The sequence below is a fragment of the Lathyrus oleraceus genome, chromosome 2 (assembly GCF_024323335.1).
Source record: "Lathyrus oleraceus cultivar Zhongwan6 chromosome 2, CAAS_Psat_ZW6_1.0, whole genome shotgun sequence".
Classification (NCBI taxonomy): Eukaryota; Viridiplantae; Streptophyta; class Magnoliopsida; order Fabales; family Fabaceae; genus Lathyrus; species Lathyrus oleraceus.
Genome location: NC_066580.1, coordinates 342991287 through 343009673, shown reverse-complemented (window position 1 = coordinate 343009673; position 18387 = coordinate 342991287). Strand labels below are relative to the sequence as shown.

At 33.6% G+C, this 18387-nt stretch overlaps 1 protein-coding gene across 1 annotated transcript; it reads left to right on the top strand.

The window, feature by feature from the left end:
• Positions 1–5996: 5996 nt before the first annotated feature.
• Positions 5997–7058, top strand: LOC127123188 (uncharacterized). The gene is made up of 2 exons (XM_051053436.1): positions 5997–6167; positions 6288–7058. The coding sequence occupies exons 1-2, from the start codon at positions 5997–5999 to the stop codon at positions 7056–7058; spliced, it is 942 nt and encodes a 313-aa protein (XP_050909393.1).
• The last annotated feature ends 11329 nt before the right edge of the window (positions 7059–18387 follow it).

Genomic DNA, 18387 nt, shown 5'->3' with positions numbered 1-18387 from the left:
AAGTGAAAATCACGTGGCAAAGTTGTGAAATGAAAATCAAGTGGCAAAGTTGTGAAGTGAAAATCACGTGACAAAGTTGTGAAGTGAAAATCAAGTGACAAAGTTGTGAAGTGAAAATCACGTCGCTGATTGCTCTATATATTTCCAAAAAAATTCTATCACACGCAGCTCAAATTCAGCTTCTTTCTCAAATTTCCTTCACAACTTTGCCACGTGATTTTCACTTCACAATTTTGCCACGTGATTTTTACTTCACAATTTTCTCTCCTAAACATTTTTTTTTATTTTTTAATTTAACATTGCGAAGTGATTTTCACGTTACAACTTAAATTTAAAATTTTTCAAATTTCTCCCATCTGCCAACCTGTATACGTCTGATCTTTTTATTTTTATTTTATTTTATTCTTCTCGTGTGCAATTCTGACTCTCAATTTCCGTTTGATTCATCGTCCAAAGCCATGGAAAGTAGGGATGAAGACGATGAATCTTTGTTTTGTGCGAGGGTAGAAGATGACGATGAAAAGGGGAAAAGGTGAAAGAAAGTGTGTAGTCTCCTGATACCATATTATTATAATTGATAACTGATAACAAAAAAATGGTCATTTGTCCTAGAACTGTATTGAATTATGAATCACACATTGTTACAAAAAGGAAAGTCCTATACTATATAAAAAAAATATTGGACCATAACAAGTAAAAACCATTAAGCTCGATATTAGACAACATAGCCCAAATAAGAAAAGCTAATTAAATTTAAAATGACCCGATTTTAAGTGACGAGACATTTCAATAAATTTTTTAATTTAACTTAGTGTAAATCAGTCATCCTTACATCTTGTCAATCAAAAGTTCAATATCATAAAATATTAGCTTTTCTTATTTGGGTTTTGCGGTCTAATATTCGACTTAGTGGTTTTTAGCCCAATACCTTTTTTTGTATATAGTATAGGACTTTCCTTTTTATAACAATGCGTGATTCATAATTCAATACAGTTCCAGGCCTAATGGCCCTTTTCTACTATCTGTTATCAATTGTAATACATGGAGCTTTGGCATATAACACACTTAACGTTCATCTTCCTTGTGTCTCTCTTGGTGGTGAATTAGATCTAGAAGAGTGATAATGGTGTAGTGAGGATGTGATACATATTATATAGATATGAGATGATGAACAATATACCTTATTGCAAGTAAAGTCAAATGAGAAAGAAAAGTTCATTTATCTCTTGTTTTAAGAAAATAACAATAACATTGTTAATCAGAAATTAGTAAGATGAAATATGCTTCAGAGAACTCATGTTCAATTTGATTTTGTCTAAACAAAAATTGTTTGATGATATGTGAAGAAAGTGGAAAAGCAGAAGTAGTAAGCGTAGAGAAAAGAAAATGTATTTTTTTGCGAAGTATTAATTTAATAAAATAATGAATTGTCATTTCATTTCTTCCGAGCATATGATACTTACTCTGTCAAAAGGAAGAGTATTAATTAATAACGTGTTTCGTCAATCATGCATAGGCTAGGCACAATTAAAATTTTGAGTATCGAGACATTTTATTTTTACATTAAAGTTAAATTTGTAAATAAAAACTAAAGAGCTATCAAACATACTAAAAAATCAGTCGGATTCGGTTATGTTTTAGATTCATTATCAAAATCAGATTCTGTAGTAACACACTGAAAACCAAAAAATGTGAACCACAGTTATATCGATTCGTTTTTTATCATCCGTTTCTTTTTTTATTCATTGATTAAATCAGTCTGGGTTGGATTTTTTTTTGTCTACCCCTAATATCTATAATGTGTTTCCTATATCTCATGTGTATCATCAATTAAAAAGATAGTTCAAATTTTTTATTGTTCTCAAAATTTGAGAAACAAATTATCTATTTTTTCATCTACAACCCTCCCTTTAAACCTTCTCTTTCAGTCTTGAAAACAGTGTACAAAGTGAAATGAAATGGTATTTTCTGTAAGAATTATTATTAAACTAAGAATATAAAACATTTGTGTAAAAAAAAATCTTCAAGCTCAGAAAAGTTTCTCCTCCTCACCAACATAGCAGAAAAGAATGATAGTCCAAACAAAATCTAATTTTCACATTGAGGAATAAAGGGTAATAATAGGATCACAAACAGAAAAGGCGAAATAAATACCACTGATATATATAGCCCATTACAGTTATTTTGTTGGCTTTCAGGCCTTTAGAATGTCAACATAATCTTTTAAGCTATCATCCTGCAACCAGACTACTAAATCAGTATTTTCTTTAGGCACGCAAAAACTAACCATTTTCATACCAAGATTAGTCTTGCATGCAAATGATATGTTACTTTACATCATTGATGACTCAGATATAGTTAATATAGTGGTTAGCTATTTGAAGGGTCTAGCAGGCACAATGAAGAAAAATAAATGCATTACTGAACAATGCTGGGTTTGGATTCTTATATTCATTTGGGTGAAAAGATATTAAGGCATAGACAATGTTGGGTTTGTTACCTCTTTTATAATGTTGTTGTTGTTGTGTTTGTTTGATGATTAGGGTTAGGGTTTGGGATTAAGAGGGGTTTAGGGTTTCAGGATTTTTGATGATTGATTCTTTGTTTGGACGTGGAATTAAGATTGAGAAGGTTCTGATTTAAGGTTCGAAGGTAGTTTGATTTTGATCTGGGAAGGTTTAGGGTATTTCTAGGTTTAGGTTAGGGTTAGGGTTAAGGTTCATTGTTTCTTGTTTTTGGAGGTTAAGGTTCATGTTGAACCCATGTGAGGGTTCATCATTTCTGGATTTGGAGGTTAGGGTCCATGTTAAATACATACGATGGTTCATGAATGTTAAAGATATGGGTTTGGGGATGAATGTTCATGAAGAACATTCATCGTGTTTTGGGTTTGGGTTGAAGTTTACGGTTGAACTTCAACCAGAAACTGGGGATAACGGTGGTCTTTAGGGTGGTTGTTGGGGAAAAGGGTGGTCGGGGAAAGAAAGAAGGGAAAAGAGAGAGAGAGATAGATAGATAGAGAGAGAGAGAGATGAAGAGAGAGGTTGGAAATGAAAAATGAAGAAATTATGAGGACTTTCGCTTAAGTGCCTCCTCAGTTGCATTCCACCTCATGCCTGCGCGGCCTCCTTCCAACTAATCAACTTGTTGACTCAACGCAATCAGCATACACACTTGCACATGGTACACCCTCGTTGACTTGGCATCATAACTATACATTTAGCATACATTGACCACTAATCATGATCAAGGGTCGTGATCTCATGTAGTAAGGGTCATTTGATCTTGATAAAGAGGTTTAGAGAGAGTCATTTGTTGACTCTCTCCCTCTGTGAACCCTTTTATTAGCTAGGCTCCAACAACTTATTGGGCCTAGATCCTTTGTTATTCACACACCCCAGTGAACAACCAATTACTAGTGTAGTTCATTTTACACCCCTTGCGTTTTATTTATTTCATTTCTTTATTTTTGTTTTCTTAATAAAATTATTATTAGGTTAATTATCATTAGGGGTTAATATTAGTAATTGATTTCAATTAAGCTAATTAAAAATAACTAAAAAATTATTAATTAAAGTTTTTATCTTATTATGATCAATAAAAAATGAAAAAAAATACAAAAACATAATATATTTAATTAGGGTTTTTATTAGGATAATATTAGGATTAATGACCAATATTAGGGTTACGGTTAGGATTTCAAATAGCCTAATTAAGATAATTAAGAATTAGGGTTCAAGTAATTCAGAAAAAAAAATATTAATCTTTCTTTTACTAATTGGCTCTGTTTAATATTTTCTCAATTTTAAAAAATAATTATGTACATATGACATTTAATCTAATTTTTAAATTAAATTAACCATAAGTTCTTTGCAATTAACAAGTCATTAAAATCAATTTCACACACTCAAACTATAAGTCTGATGCCCTTGTGCATCGAGGCATTTTTCAAATTAAACATCTCTTCACCCCGATGTGTGGAGAACTTTTTAAGATCTAAAATCAATAAAACAAACAAACATTTTTTAGAAGAGCTACGGTGCTCTGATCCTTTATCAAACATGAGGGTACGTAGGCATAGAGTCGTAGCGCTCTAGCGAGTATAATAACCAAAAATACATTTTCTTTGTCCCGTTTTTAATATTTTTCCCTTAGCAACATATTCCCGTGTAAATAAAAAAATTAAGCAATAATAAATAGCATAAGCAAACTTCCCTTAGACAAGCACACTATCCCTAGATTTAGAGGAGGATCCCATTAGGTACAATGGAAGTGAGGGGTTCCTAATATCTTCCTCTTACTTAGCTGACTTCTGAACCCTAGGTCTCATCCTTAATATTAGGTTTTATCATTATTTCCCTGTTCCTTATGAACAAATAAAGGATGACGGTGACTCTCTAAATTTTCCAATCGCGACACACTATATCCATCTTGAATCTTGAAGTCACTTGGGCATTTGAGTGTTAACCATGTTGGTCCATCTCCCACCGTTGTAACGGAGATCAGAGCCACCGTTCAAGATCATCAATTATTCATTTCTAGATTTGAAATAGAATAGTGGTGTCGTATGTGGGAATCAACTTTTGATTCCTACGATTTCCTCATATTCAGATCCAATTTCTGCTTTACTGAATTGTAGCCTCCTTAGGCTACCGAATCAGAAACACATTTAGCCTTTGATTTCAATAATTTATGTGCTTCATGTCCGTTTTCCAATATCATTGCTCACAGCTCCTTCAGATCTCGAAATTGAGAGAGTTTTAAAGTAAGCGCGAAGATCTATCATAGTCGACTCGTTCAATCATCATTTCCCCCTCAATTCCTTATTGTCAAGGTCTTTAACTTTCTTTAGAAATCCACAGAATAATGAAAGAAAGGATTTACAAATCCCGATTTAGGGTTACACTGAGGTATGAAGGTAATTTCCATGAAGGACGGGCCCAAGCCTTGTAATTCACTGTGCGCACTGGCTACCCCCTTACTCTCTGCCAGTGTCAGGGTGATTACAAGGTCAACATCGGAAGGACACCGTAAGTTCATAGTTAACACCGAGAGCCAATCCAACATCGAGTAGCATTATAGGGGTACCACAAATTCACAAAAGAACCACCCCATATCTACTTGAGATAGATACCCGTTCTAGAAAAGAAGGGAAGCCAAAAAAAATTGACCCCTGTTAGATGCCCAAGTTTGCTTATTTGAGCTATCAAATGTGGGCATCTTTCACTCCTTTTTGTCGAAAAAGTGTTCGAAACCGCCCTTGCTTTTGTTGATTTGCAATACTATGGAAATGATCAACTTGATTTATTGGTGATCAATCCAAATATTTGACTGATCGATCCTTTGAGCTCTTTGAGGTTAGCTATGCATGAATGATGTCTAGGGGGAAAATGATTATGAAATCTTGGGGTAAAATTTGGGGTGTGACACACAAGTATTAAAAAGATCATTGAGGCAATAGCTACAAATGAGCATGTGGAGTTATATGATAGGTGTTCAAGTAAATCTGAAAGAGTTATTGATCTGAATCTTGAAACCAATAAAATAAGGATAAAAGACACAATTGCTGCAAAAGTTGAAAAGAAACTTAAAGAAATGAATGTTGGTACGCAACAGATAGCTCAAATTCAACCGGTCCAAGATGTCGGTTATGAAAATTTATGGCGGGCCTCATTTAACTATATAATGTGTTGCAACCACGCATCAAATGGAAGAGATAAAATTTCTAAAGAAGAACAACCCTTTATTCTAACACTTATAATCCAGGCTGGAAGAATCATCCAAAATTTTCCTGGAAAGATCAGCAAGGGAATGTTCAAAAGCAGGGTCCCATTTATTATCACAACCAACCACAGTAATATCAGCAACAAGCACCCAAAAAGGCCAATTGGGAACTTGCCTTTGAAAAGATGACAGCTTAAAATTATGAATTCCAAGAAGAAACAAGAAATAATCATAGGAACATTGTTGCTTCTATCAAACATATTGAAGTTCAGATGGGTCAGATAGCACAACAAATAACAGGTTCTCGAGCACAAGGTTCCCTCCCAAGTGAAACAGTACAAAATCCTAGAAGTCATGAGAATGTTAATGTTGTCACGACAAGAAGTCAGAAAGGTTTTAAAGATGAAGAAGAGAGGGCAACAAAGGGTGACCATGTCATGGAGGTAGTTATGGAAGTGAGGGAAAATAAGAAAGAAAAAGAAGAAGTGATACCACTAGTAAAGCCAATTGAAGAGAAAAATAAAAAAGAGGCTAAACTTGTGATTAAGTTACCCTACCCTTAGAGAGTGACAAAGAAGGATCCAAGAGAGACAAACCTTGAGAAATTCATCACAGTGTTCAAAAAGATTGATAACAATATGCCTTTCTTTGAAGCACTCGAGCAAATGCCCATGTACAAAATATTCATGAAAGAGGTAATCACTGAAAAGAGACCAATAGAAGATGGGTTGGTAGCCTTTAATGAAAAGCGTAGTGAAATATCACCAGGTAGGAGAATCCCAAGCAAGCAGAAGGATCCTGGAGAGGTCACAATCCCATGCACTATAAAAGACATATCTTTCAAGAAGGTACTAATTGATTCTAGAGCCAGTGTGAGTCTAATTCCATTGTCAATCTACCAAAGGCTTGGTCTTGGAAATGTATGTGATACAAGGACAAATATGAAGTTTGCATATCACTCCATAAAGAATGCATATGGGATAGCGGAAGACATATTGGTGACAATAGAGAAATTTAGTTTTCCCGTTGGTTTTGTGATCATAGACATACCCGAGGATGAAGTGACACCAATCATTCTTGGTCAACCATTCATGCGGACAAGTCGATGCAATTTCGACATAGACCACAATACACTAACTTTAAAAGTTTATGATGATGATGAAATAACCTTGAATGTTCTTGAAATTAGGAAGCTAGAGGTGGAAAAAGAAAATCACTATGAAGTAGGCATGATCAGGACAGATGTGAAAGGCCAAAGTGACATGCCAACATCAGAAAAAAGACTCAAGAGGGCCATCTCAACTGCTTTCACCTCAATGAGCAACCCCGAGTGAAAAAACTTTTATTTCCATTCCAAAAGCCATGATAAAGAAGAGAAAGCAATATTGAGGTAAGGATGTGGAAGTTGGAAAGGACTTGTGGCACAAAGGAATCCATACCTCTGAAAAAGACGGTTTCTTAGTTATGGAAAAGAAGTGCAACAAGGTGCGGAAGCTGAAGTACCCCCCATAACAGAGGGAATAAGGCGTCAAGCTAATGAAAATAAAATAGCGCTGCTTGGGAGGCAACCCAAGGAAAGTATTCGTAAATTTTAGTTTTAGTTTCAGTTTTATATTAATTTTTTTGTTTTGTTTGCTTTAAGTGGTTCATTTTATGATTGTTTACTTCCATCTAGTAATATGGTAATTGTAGCTTTAGTGGTTGTGTGAAAAGTAACCAAACTGAAGGAATGTGTGTCCTCTATGCAAGTTAACTCGCCAAAATATTTTTTATATACTTCTAAATGATATGATTGGTTTGATTGAGTTGCATTAAAAGTTGAGTATGTTTATTAAAACTCATTGAGAATCCACATCGAGCAAGAGGTAATGTGGAGGTTGTCAGCTCTACCCCAAACACAATGTACATCATAAGAGAGCACTCAAGTATGTTTTTATCATTCAGAACTTGCATACGTTCTTTTCTGATTTCGGGTGCATGATTACATACACTAAGGCACATTTTTTCTACCCCTGAGCCTTTCTAGCCATCCTTTTATTATTATCCATTGTTAACCCCATTTGAGCCTTTAACCATTTGTTTGTTTGAAAATCTACATAATATTAACCCATGGCTCAAACATTCCCCTGCCATGTTCATGGTATTTTTGTGAGTTATCATATCCATGTTCATTCTAAGTTTGACGTTGCTATTGGAATAACAACCTTTAAGTTTGGGGTAGCTGTGAAGCTTCAGTACAAATGAAGGCACCTGATGATTGAAAAAAAATAAGAGAAGAAAAAGAAAAGATGAAAATTTGAAAAATCAAAGAACCATAGAAAAATAATCATCAGGGCACTTGAAAGAAGGAGAAGTCAACGGATATTGAAATAAAGACAAATCCTAAAGGACGATTGCAAGAAATAGTTCCAGCACTAATCCATCAGAATAAACATAGTGAAGATAACGATTTTATTGACTCTGAACCTTAGCCTACTTCTCCAAAATCATACCACTTTAACCATAGCCCAGTTATAATCATAAAGACCTGAAATAGTGTGGGTGTCATGCACCTTGATTTAAAAGAGAATTTATTCAAGCCTATGGTATGGTATTGTGTATTATGAAGTTTGAGTGTAGAACACATTAACACCTAAGATATTTGGTGAGTGTGAATTGAGCTGACAGGTGAAGAAGTACTTTCAAGTGAAGATGTGGTCAATCAATTGACCTCGATAATCTAGCAAAAACCAAAGGCATCAACAAATGAGGGTCATGAAAGATCTTAGAGGTATGGTGGCATATGAAAAGTGTTCTTTCAATTGGGAGTGACATGAGTTCTTTGTCCTTAAAGTTGCTTGAGGACAAGAGACAAGCTAAGTTTGGGGTTGTGATCAGTCACCATTTATGCTATAATTATAATAATGTTAACAGGTGAAAGTAGGCGAGTTAGTTGTATTTTGTATACAGTTAAAGTGGTTTTTACACCTTCTTTTACCGTTACCATCATTTAATCTTTTCACCGTGTTTATTCAGTTTGTTTCCATTTTCCTCATTTTATGCTTGGGTTATGTGTTATTAGTTTCTTTCAGGTTCAAATAGATATTCAAGTACAAACGGATGTGGAAGCTAAGGAGAATCGCAAAGAATTAGAGAAGTGTCCCACGCTTCAGTAGGCCTGCTACGACCACCTGTAACACCTGCTATAGGCCGTAGAAGAGAGGTCTAAATAGATCAAAAGTCCATCCAAAACAGAGGCCCACTAAGGCCACCCGTAGCACCTGTTACGCACCGTAATGGAAGGTTTGGAACAAAGGCTAGATATTACAGAAACAATGTCCTGTTACGGCCGCCCGTAGCACCTGCTATTAGCCGTAGCACCTGCTACGGCCCGTAGTAGAGAGGCATGGACATGATCATCAAAGACAGTAGCCTGTTACGGCCACCTGTAGCACCGACTATGGGCCGTAGCAGGCATGCGTGCAAAAAACCCCATTTTGTCTTTTCTTTTGTCAATCTTAAATGAAGGGCATTTTGGTCAAATGGAAATCTGATGTTATTGATTTTTGTGGATCTGTTTGAGGAGAGAGGAATACTTTTCTATTAAAGGGGAGTTTTCCAGACAAGAAAGGACACTTTTTTTAAGAGGAAAAATCACATGATTCAGAATTGGCGAAATCAAGGTTTTGGGGGAGACGAGATTTTCATGAGCGGAAGCAACTGAAGGTCAAGTTTCATATGAATACTTGTAATGTCTACATTTTATATTTTGATTTGCTTGAATACTATGAGTAGCTGAATCCCCCAATACTAGGGGTTGTCCCTGACTTGAATCTGTAATGACTTTGAGTTTATATTTGCAATAATAATATTGTTTTTCGTAATTAACTTATTCTCGTGATGTCCTTAACACTTTCTCTTTCGAAATAATTGAGATTGTTATATGATTATTAATTAGGTTGGATCACCTTTGATAATGCTTTCATGATATTATTCTATAATAGATATTACCTAGGACTAGTGATACCCTGTAGAAACCAAATTGTTCTTGAAATAATAATACTTAATTTCACCGGTTAATTTCTATGGACCTAGAGATTAGGTATGAATGATTAAAGATTTTCTCACTAAGGCATTAGAAGAAAACATCCTTAAGAATTGGTATTAATTAATTGATATTTATTATTGAAATAGTGACTCAGAGTTGTTACAGGGAAAATCACACACATTCCCTAACATATTACTCTCGTATCTTTCAAATCCATTCTCTGCACTACTTATTTTAATTGCAATTATTTTTATATATTCGCACCAAAAATACCCAACCTTAGATTTTATTTAATTGAACAACAATTGGAACTCAATATTTTCAAACAATCCTTGAGATCAACATTCAGGGAACTTTCCTCATTATTACTACAAAGGAAAAATAGTACACTTGCTATTTTTCTGATCACCTTCAACGACTAGGGTATTGTCATTTGTGAATCTCACCTTGTTCTTCATTGAGGGGCTTATATTGACAACCCGATCTTTCCTTTCAGTCATATTTGATGAGCAACCTGAATCCAAGTACCATTGGTCCTTATATCTTTCATCCTCTTTCATTGTGACCATTAGCAATATCTCTTCTTCTTTGTGTCTTACAATCCTTGCATCATTTTCTTGATTATTTATTTTGTTTTCAGGATAAACACTAGTGTAGTAACCATACTTCTCGAAATTGAAATGCTGAATGTGGATCTTGTCAGGTTTCCTTCCACCATCTTTTCCTCTACCTGCAACACCACCTATGTGGTTGCCTTGGTTTGAGGGTCTTCTCTAGTTTGACGAATTTCGTTCTTGTTGATGACTTCTGCCATTTAAGTTGTTGTAACCACCTCTACCTTTGTCACCATTCCAACTTCCTTTGGCTTTCTTATCTTTTGTTGATTGTGCATGTAGAGCAACATCACCTTTCGACTTGCTTGCTGGTCTTTCAACCATTATTTGTTCATGAGTTTCAAGTGTCCTTTGAAGCTTTTCTTTTGTCACGGTTAACAAATATTGTGACTCTTCTATGGCTACTACCACATGATCGAATTTTGGAGCCAATGACCTCAAAATCTTTGCAGCAACTGATCTTGATGTCAACACTTCTCCACACATCTTTATTTGATTCACCAATTTCGTAACCCTAGTGAAAAAATAAGCCACACTTTCAGTTTCTTCCATCTGAAGCAACTCATACATTCTTTTGTTAGTCTGTAACCTCACCTTTTTAACCTTCTCAACACCTCTAAACGATTTATCCAGGATATCCCATGTTTCTTTCGATGATTATGGATCACCAACTTTCTCAAAGTTGTCTGGATCAACGCATTGATAAATTATAAAGAGAACTTTATAATCTTTCTTCGTCAAATCTTTATGTGCAACCTTTTGTTCATCTGTTGCTTCTTCGCTAATTGGTGATACTCTATTCTTCATAAGATCCCATATGTCTTGATAGCAGAAGACAACCTTCATCTGCTTGTATCAATTATCATTAATTCTTACCATTCAAGATTGGAAGATTTGCTAGAAAATGCTCGTTCGAATGAGAAGTCATTGTTATATACTTCTCAAGAATCGCAACCAGTGTTCTATATATAAGATGTTGGAAATCCCTCTTTACGAAATGAGATTTAATCACTTTCCTTGATTGATTCACGATTCTTGTTCCCCACTCTTCACTCGAGTGATTCAACCACTCCTTAGTTGCATGGTGATTCACGTGCACAATGATTTGAGAAGAAAAGAAATATGTGAAAGTGAATTGAGGAACAAAAGAGAAATCAGGATTTTAGAAAGAAAAAAAAAGATGAATCAAATTCGGTAAAATTTCTCTTTGCTTTCAACTAGAAATTTTATTCAACTTTTCTTCACACTTACAACAATAGAATACTTCTCTATTCATAATGAGATTGCTTGCCTATAAAGCACTTCTCTAAATAACTAAATAACACATAATTCGACTAGTTGTATTTATCTCAATGTCAAATCCATCATATCCAACTATTACAAACTCTATTTGACTACGTTCAAACTAGCATTTACAAATACAAAGAACTACATATTTGTATGTTTTATAAAACGAGCACGTGTTCTCATAATTTTGACAAAACCAACCGTGACACCAAACATATCTCTTTCTCTTTCTTTCTGTTTTAAAAATAAGCACTTATTTGATAAAAAGTTTGTCTCTAAATGGAATAGGATATCTTTAGGTGGACCAAACATCAATTTGTAATTTATTTTTTTGTTGATTATTTGATTTTCATTAAATTTATTAATTTGTGATTAGTTTGAATTTATAAGTAAATTTAAATTAAATTTAGGTATAACCTAATTTTTTGGAATGTGACTAGGGACTATTTTAAGTAGCTACTAGCTTGGCTCTTTTCCTCTAATAACTACTTCAATAATATTTTTTAAAAATTGAAGTATTTACTTTAAAATTAGCTTTAAATACATTAATTATTTAAATTTTATTCTGATGGAAATTATTAAGAGAATGATCCCTTTGATACTTGTCACAATCATAAAAGAAAAAAAGGAAGAGAAAATAATTATCTTGCAAGGAAATTTCTGTTTTAATAAAACATGTTAAGGCTTTCAATATTAGTTTGACATTAAAAAAAAGAATAGAACATGTAACCAATATTGAAATTGTGTAAGACTAATGTGACTGTGTTATATTAATGTTCCTCATTTAGCAATTACATCAATGATATAGTTTCTAAACAATGAATAGAGTATCTTGATTTCACTGTAAGGTTATGCAGAATTTACATAAAAGAATGATTGACCATAGATACTACACATTCATTGACAATAACTTGACAGATTTGAAAACACATTGGTGCTAACAATTTATAACTTGAGAACAGTTTCTATAAGAACACAACATGTTGCACTCTTTAGTATCTCTTGTGAGTGTTGCTTCTTTTTGTATCCTCAAGTTCCCACATATTCTTCAATGACTTCCATTTGTGTTCAAAAGTGTCACTAGACTTTTTTGCAATATGGTAAATATGATTCCTTTGGAGGATACGTTACCATTGCATTAGAGAGCACAAGTCTCATGTCGCTAGCAAACTCATCCTCTGTTGCATACAACCTCATTTTTCTCTCTATTTCCTTCAAACCTATTGCCTTTATCTTACACTTATCAGACTTTGCTATTTTTGGAGGATCTTTCAAATCCCAACCATCTCTGTCTACCAACATCCTCTTCAATATCAACCAACATTGCCTCCTCTTAACACACTCCATCGGTTCCTTCAACCCACATTCTTCACCTCTTGTCATAGGCGTTGGTTTTGAACAAAGTCTTGAACTTTTTTTCGGACCATTAAAAGCTATTTCTGTTATGGAAACTTGGTTATTGAGTATCTTCTTGTCTTCAACAAAATTGTCATTATCCTTTGGTTGAGACAAAGGTGTTGTTTTGGAAACTTGGTTCTTGATGATCTTCTTGTTTTCAACAACAATGCTACTATCCTTTGTTTGAGACGTAACTGTGTTGGAAACTTGGTTCTTGATGATCTTCTTGTTTTCAACAACAATGTTACTATCCTTTGTTTGAGACGTAACTGTGTTGGAAACTTGGTTTTTGGTGATCTTGTTGTTTTCAACAACAATGTTACTATCCTTTGTTTGAGACGTAACTGTGTTGGAAACTTGGTTCTTGATGATCTTCTTGTTTTCAACAACAATGTTACTATCCTTTGTTTGAGACGTAACTGTGTTGGAAACTTGGTTCTTGATGATCTTCTTGTTTTCAACAACAATGCTACTATCCTTTGTTTGAGACGTAACTGTGTTGGAAACTTGGTTCTTGATGATCTTCTTGTTTTCAACAACAATGAAACTATCCTTTGTTTGAGACAAAGCTGTTGATTTGGTTTGATAATTTGAATCAACCCAATAACAGGTTACGACTGGTTTCACAGAATCTTGAATCTTCCTTCTCTTGTTTTCATCTGTAGCGCAAGAATCTGAATCACGTTTTCTTGAACCAGGAGGATAACTGAGCTTGACGATAAGTCTTTTACGAGGTTGTGTTTTCTCGGACATGGATGCAGAAGAAGGGTTTGTGTTCGATGCTTCTAAGGAAGAAGGTTTGGTGTTATGTGACATGGATGCTTTTAAGGAAGAAGGGTTTGCGTTGTGTGACATGGATGCTGTAAAGCTAATGATGTTTGTTTGTAAATGTTAAGTCTTCAACACTTGTATGTATATATATTAAGATTTGCTTGTTACCATATTTAATACAACTTTAAATATTCAATCTTATTCAATAATTAGATTTTATTTGATTCTACCGATATCTAGGGATACATTCTTAATATCTAAAACAACTTTAAAAATTCAATCTGTTTCTTAATTATTTCGCAAAAGGAAAGAGCCTTTAATTTTTGAGAAGTTGTTTTAACTAACTTCTCATTCGATTTTCTTTAAAACCTCTTAAAAAAATTTGTTTGAAATTATTTATTAAAATTCAGTTTTTTTAATAAATATATTAAATGGATTTATTATATTTAAATAACTTAATTTTGTATTAGATTTAAATGTTGATATTTAATCCATGATTATGTAAATTTAAGATTTATATATTAAGAAATCACTACAAGAAATTTGTCATGTTGACCAGCATCTTTAGTGATAGTTGATAAATTTGTGGGTATATGTGACATACCTATAGAAATTTATTAGCATAGGTATAGCCTACTTATATTTATTAACAGATGATCTCCGTGCATATAGGATTTCATAGGTATAACCTTATCTTCTAATCTTTGTTGTACTATTCAAGTACAACAAAGGTGTATCAACACTTGTCAATCATAATTCAAGTTGTGCGACATGATCCTTAAGCAATAGAAAAAGAGTGAGAGGGAGCATTCATATCCTCATTATGAATATCTTTGGGTACAGGACGAATGACCCAGTTGCTCAGAGTATTCACCTATATTCATATACTTTAGTAAAATTCGAATCAAATGATTGTCAAATCTTCTTCTTCAAAGCAACATTTCATCATAAGGAGCAGCAAGTAGAGTTTTCTTCAGCAACTTGCCAGTTATGATGAGTATCACATGCCATGAGCCTTAAGTAGTAAAGAACGGGTAAGAGGGATCATTCATATCCTCATTTTGAATATCTTTGAGTACGGGACAAATGACCCAGTTGCTCAGAATATTCACCTTTACTCATAGACTTTAGTGTGGTTCAAGTTAAATGACCGCGAAGTCTTGTGCATCTATCATTCCCATTCCTCAACAGTGTTACACCGTCTCTCTTTGGAACCAAATACCCTTTCCCTTTAGATTCCATGTTTACTTTTTTGGGAAAATAATCAGTGTCCATCCTTTGAACCAAGATTTGTTTGTCTTGATAGGAAAACATTTCATTCCTTTCTTTTTGGCTTGATGCCTGTTTTACTCTTTAGTTCAAATTTTATTCTTTCATGGATTCAATAATACCATTATCTTTTGGTTTCAGATTGCATGTTCCTCAGCAATGGTGTACTGTCTCCTTGGACCAAATATTATATTCCTTTGGGTCCCATAGATACTTTTCGGGCAAATAACCAGTGTCCACCTTAGAGACAATAGTTGTTTATCTTGATAGGCAAACATTTCATTTCTTTTATTTTTGGCTTGATGCCTGTTTTACTGTTTGGTTCAGAGTTAATTTCCTTGATGGGTTCCTACAATACCATTGTCTTTTGGTGCCAAGTTATACTTCTCATCACTTCAGTCATACTTTCTCACTCTTCTTGTTGTCTTGCTAATCCATGTTGCTTAGGCAAACAACTCTTTGTTTTTCAATTCTTTCCATCATTAGTTTCACGAACTACAGAGCTCTGACTATCTCATTGCACGATGAGAATACGTAGACACAAGGGTTCGAAACTTTGGCGAGCATGCTAATTATTGATTCTCCTTTCAGCATATTTATTATTATTTCTCCTTATGCCTTAGGGCATCATCCATATCTTTCATGATCCATTACCTAATATCTTCAATCATAACCATTCATCTAAGTGATATATTATTTCTTTAGATCAAATACCAATATTTCTTTGGATTCCATATATACCTTTTAGACAAATAACCAGTATCCACCTTTGAACCAAGAGGTATTTGTATCGTCCGCAAATATTTCATACCCTTGTATTTTGGCTTGATGTCTGCTTTACTCTTTTGTCCATATTTGATTCCTTTATGAATTCAAACAACACCATTATCTTTTGATTCCAAATTATATCTTTTGTCACTTCTGTCAAATCTTTCAGTTCTTTCCGTCTTAGTTCTACGAACTACGGAGCTCTGAATTTCTCATTATACAAAGAGAATTTGCCTTTCTGATTTGAATCACATGTAAACTGTGATTCGAATCAAATTTGGGAGGGACTCCCAAAAGGCATTGATTCAAATCAAGTTCATAGTGTAAAAGCTCTTATTCGAATCAAATTTGTCTGTGAAGTTTTTCTACTAATTTTTCATAGGAAATTCACTTCTAAGCTCATTTTTTCCAACTTAATCTTATCCCAAACATCCCCCTAACATGTCCAAATAGCTTATTTAAAAAAAACTATTATTATAGGTAAATTACCTATTATTATTTCACTCTAAGCCTATCAACCAACATCTAATTTCACAAAATCCTCGTAACTTTCAAAATTCATCAATGGTAGAATTTTACACATGCATATTCATGATCCTTCAAACATCGATCCTAATATAACAACACATATAAACACATAATCAACCAACTAATTTTCATAATTTCATCATATAACAATTCGTCAAAAGAAAACCTAGAATCCTAATGAGATTAAGGACTTCTCATCTCTACCCCATCATGCAATACACCTAGATTGAATGTTCTTTCTCCCCCTTACCTTGTAATTCCAGAAGAAGAAAAAATAATCTCTATGGGGTCTCTTTCTTCAAGCCCTAACTCCCTTTTTCCTTCAAAATATCTTTCTCTTTTTTTACTTCTTTTACCAAATTACACGTACTGATAAAAAAAACTAATTTTCTCTTACTTCAAATATATCCTTGGGGTTTTCTACACAATCGTTTCCAATTACCTCAATAACCCTCTATTTATTTAATTCACATTATTTCCCAAACTCCCTAACTCGCTCCCCTCTATTTCTCCCAATTCTCCATATTGACCAAATTCTATGATTTTACTATTTTATTTAATTATTTCAAACAAAATACTGTTTATTCTAATAATTAATTAAAATTCTAATTAATTCTAAAAAACTATATCAAACTCTTACTCTCTCTTCCTATACCTCTACCTCAAAGATAATTACCCCAACAACCACACAACAAGTAATTAAATCACACAAAAAAACACAATTAAATTAAACAAAATTATCTAATGAAAGCGGGGTATTACAAAAGGCCTGAGAGCAAGGAGTGATTCATAATTAGTTACAAGTCAATTGGATGGAGGGTATTAGACAAAAAGCCTCAACTAATAAAATATTTGTAAAATGTAAGAACTCTAGAAAAAAATTAATTTCTTTGGACTAAGCTAAGTTCCAAATGATGAAAATTACACGACTAATCTCCTACTGAGAATTGTTTGGAGCATCAAATTCTATTATTTTGATTTTATATAAGATTATGATTTTTATTTTTTGGAATAGTTTTTTATTGATTTGAACTGTATGTAAAAAATGATTTTTGACTATAAATTCTATCCTTAGACTTGTTGACGTTGATTCTTAATCTAAGTTAATTATGAGAATTCTGCTTGTAGAAATAAATAAAAAAAATACCTGTAATATCTACTTTTGTCAATGCATTACCTCGTCCTAAACAAACGACTTACCTACATCCTACGTGTGATTCGTTCATTTAAGATCCTTTATGTTCGACTATTTAAATTGAGACTTTTTTTGTGTGGCTTGAAACACTTTCTTAATCTCATTCATAAATATTTAGATTTTCTAATTCTAAAATCACGGATACCCTTTCAATATATCTTTAATATCTACTAATGTCCTTTTTATTAATTTTTTTATCAAGGAACCTATATAAAGTCTGTCATGGAGACATTCCTCGTGTCCTAAATTCTAAGCAAAACTACTCAAACATATTGTAAATGAAAGCAGACATGTTTATAAACGAAAGCATGAACGAAAGAATTAACTTAAGAGATGAGCCATTGAAATCTCACGTAACCATAGTACCCAAATCAACTGCACATATTAGTACCGTATTTAAAAAATAATTCTGTTTTTTGAAAATATTTAAAAGATGATTCTGTTTTTTTTGGACAATTTTAAAAGATAATTCTTTCTTTTTGACTAATTAAAAGAAATAAAATAAGATTTTTTTTAAATAATCATTTTTTTAAAATAAAAATTCGAAAATAACAAATATTTCAGAAAAAATATCAAAATAACCACATTTAGAAGATGATGTGTCAAATGAACCGGCACATCCCTTAAGCATCAAGAGGAGACGTCCAAGATATTGGTGTCTGCATTAGGCTCCTCATGAGGAGGCGTCAATGCTCTTGACGCATGCATTGACCCTCATGAGGAGGTGTCAATGCCCCTGGCGCCTGCATGGTGCCTTAAGTAGAGGCTCATGATGGGCGTCTAACCTCTTGGCGCATGCATTTTAT

Coding starts and splice junctions, on each gene's coding strand:
- LOC127123188 (XM_051053436.1), top strand. CDS start 5,997: ATGGGTCAGATAGCACAACAAATAACAGGTTCTCGAGCACAAGGTTCC. Junction 6,168..6,287: donor AGGGTGACCATGTCATGGAG/GTAGTTATGGAA, acceptor CCCTACCCTTAG/AGAGTGACAAAGAAGGATCC.